Source organism: Otolemur garnettii, unplaced genomic scaffold (assembly GCF_000181295.1).
Source record: "Otolemur garnettii isolate 467f Iridium unplaced genomic scaffold, OtoGar3 scaffold00015, whole genome shotgun sequence".
In the NCBI taxonomy this organism is placed as follows: Eukaryota; Metazoa; Chordata; class Mammalia; order Primates; family Galagidae; genus Otolemur; species Otolemur garnettii.
In genome coordinates, this window is record NW_003852410.1 from 21,910,704 (window position 1) to 21,912,519 (window position 1,816).

Here is a 1,816-nt window from a genome sequence, read left to right on the forward strand (position 1 = left end):
GGTCCGGGCTGGGGATTCGAACCCGCCACCTTAGGTGTACATGGCTGGCGCCTTAGCCGGTTGAGCTATAGGCGCTGAGCCGTGTTAACTACTTTCATAGGTTAACTGCTGGGAAAGATGGGCTGGCCCAAAGATAGCAATTGAGTGACAGATGTGTGCAATTCAAAAATGCAACAACATTTTAACTAGAAATGAGGAGAAAGTGAGATCAGATTTGGTTTTAATTTCAAGGAGAGCAAAACAGCATTATTGTATTGAAAATGAAAAGAAACATTAATTTTTATCCATTTTTGCTTGTGCGATAAGGTAGTTTAAAACGAAACGATAAAACGGTAAACATTTAAAGTAGAAGCTGGACATCAAGGCAAAGTTTTAACTATATTTCCATTATGATCTAATTGAATAGTTGACTTAGAATAAAGGCATCTGGGGCTATATTTTATTAAGTTTTATTTGCTTGGGTAAAATACCAATACATAAGGAATTAGTTTTCATGGTAAAAAACACACTGATAAAATTAAAATAATTCATACTTTATTTTGGTTAGCGTACACAGTTTTAATTGGATTTAAGACATTTTTATTAGTCTTTCTCTTTTTACCCAACTCAGTTGCTGAAAATCCTGAGGCTCTGCAAAAATATGCTCTTCTTTCTCTAAATGTTCTTTTATTTTTCAGAACTGCCTGCTGGTTGGGAAAAGATTGAAGACCCTGTCTATGGTATCTACTATGTAGAGTAAGTGCCTCTTCGTGATCCACACATTAGTTTTTATATCTCTGTGATTACCTACATGTATGTTAAATAGACCTGCCCTCATTATAAGGTACAAACTAAATCATAATGGTATTAATTTTATAATAAAAATATGTGCATATTTTAAGGAATGAAGAAAAAATTCAGTGACTCTCAAGGTAGTAAATCGTATTAAATTCAGGAGACAGGATCCAAACATTTACTTACCACTTAGTCCTGGCATTATGGCAGGTGCTTAGTAAGTATTAGTTGACTGAATGAATGAGAAAAGCAAGGATTCGATAGAACGGATGAAGAGGGGTTGCTTACTTTCAGAGGAGTATCTGTTTTGCCCTGCCCAGGTCTGAATTTCTTAGTAGTTACTTACTTATTCAATCTGACATTCTGAAAGAGTCAGACAAATCTTAATAATTTATGAAATGTTGCTAAGAACTAGCCTAAGGCACATGTTCCTGCCTTGCCCTTGCCAAAGGAGCAAGATGGTGCCTTCTACTTTCTGCTTTTAAAAGTCTCAAACTTTCAACATGATTTTTTCATGTGTGCTTTATTCCAGCATTGGGCACACACTTTTTTGTTATCAGAACTACTGATTAACAGTATGATTCTTAAAGAAAATAAAAAAAACTCAAGAGGTACGACATTGAAAAAAATAATCTTTTTATCATTTCTTCTGAGAAAAATGAAGCAGAACTAATAAATGACCCTTCAAAAGAAATAAGTGCTGTATAAATGTTGGAGAGTCATAATCCTACCTGCTATGCTGGAGAGAACTGGCATACTTTGCCTTCCACTGCTGGCAGTGAAGAGTCATTTGGACAAAAGATGCAAAAATGCCAGCTCATCAAATGCTCAGCATCTTAGTGTAAAAATTATGAGTTCAGTATAGCAAATGTCCTTGGCCCATCTAACAAGAAGGATGGGCAGTTGAGAGCAAGCTGGGCTATTTCTCTGACCTTCATTCCTCAACTCGTTTGTGCATTAAGAAAGAACAGAGGCTCGGCGCCCGTGGCTCAAGCGGCTAAGGCGCCAGCCACATACACCTAAGGTGGCGGGTTCGAATCCC

The 1,816-nt window shown here is 36.9% G+C and overlaps 1 protein-coding gene across 5 annotated transcripts in view; it reads left to right on the forward strand.

The window, feature by feature from the left end:
* Positions 1-1,816, forward strand: part of MAGI1 (membrane associated guanylate kinase, WW and PDZ domain containing 1) — a 682,664-nt gene that overhangs the window by 589,736 nt on the left and 91,112 nt on the right. For all 5 annotated transcript variants that reach the window (XM_023510627.1, XM_023510629.1, XM_023510631.1 and 2 more), the window contains one exon: positions 678-735. In XM_023510627.1, coding sequence (XP_023366395.1) covers positions 678-735 — 58 coding nt within the window. The remainder of the gene's footprint in view (positions 1-677; positions 736-1,816) is intronic.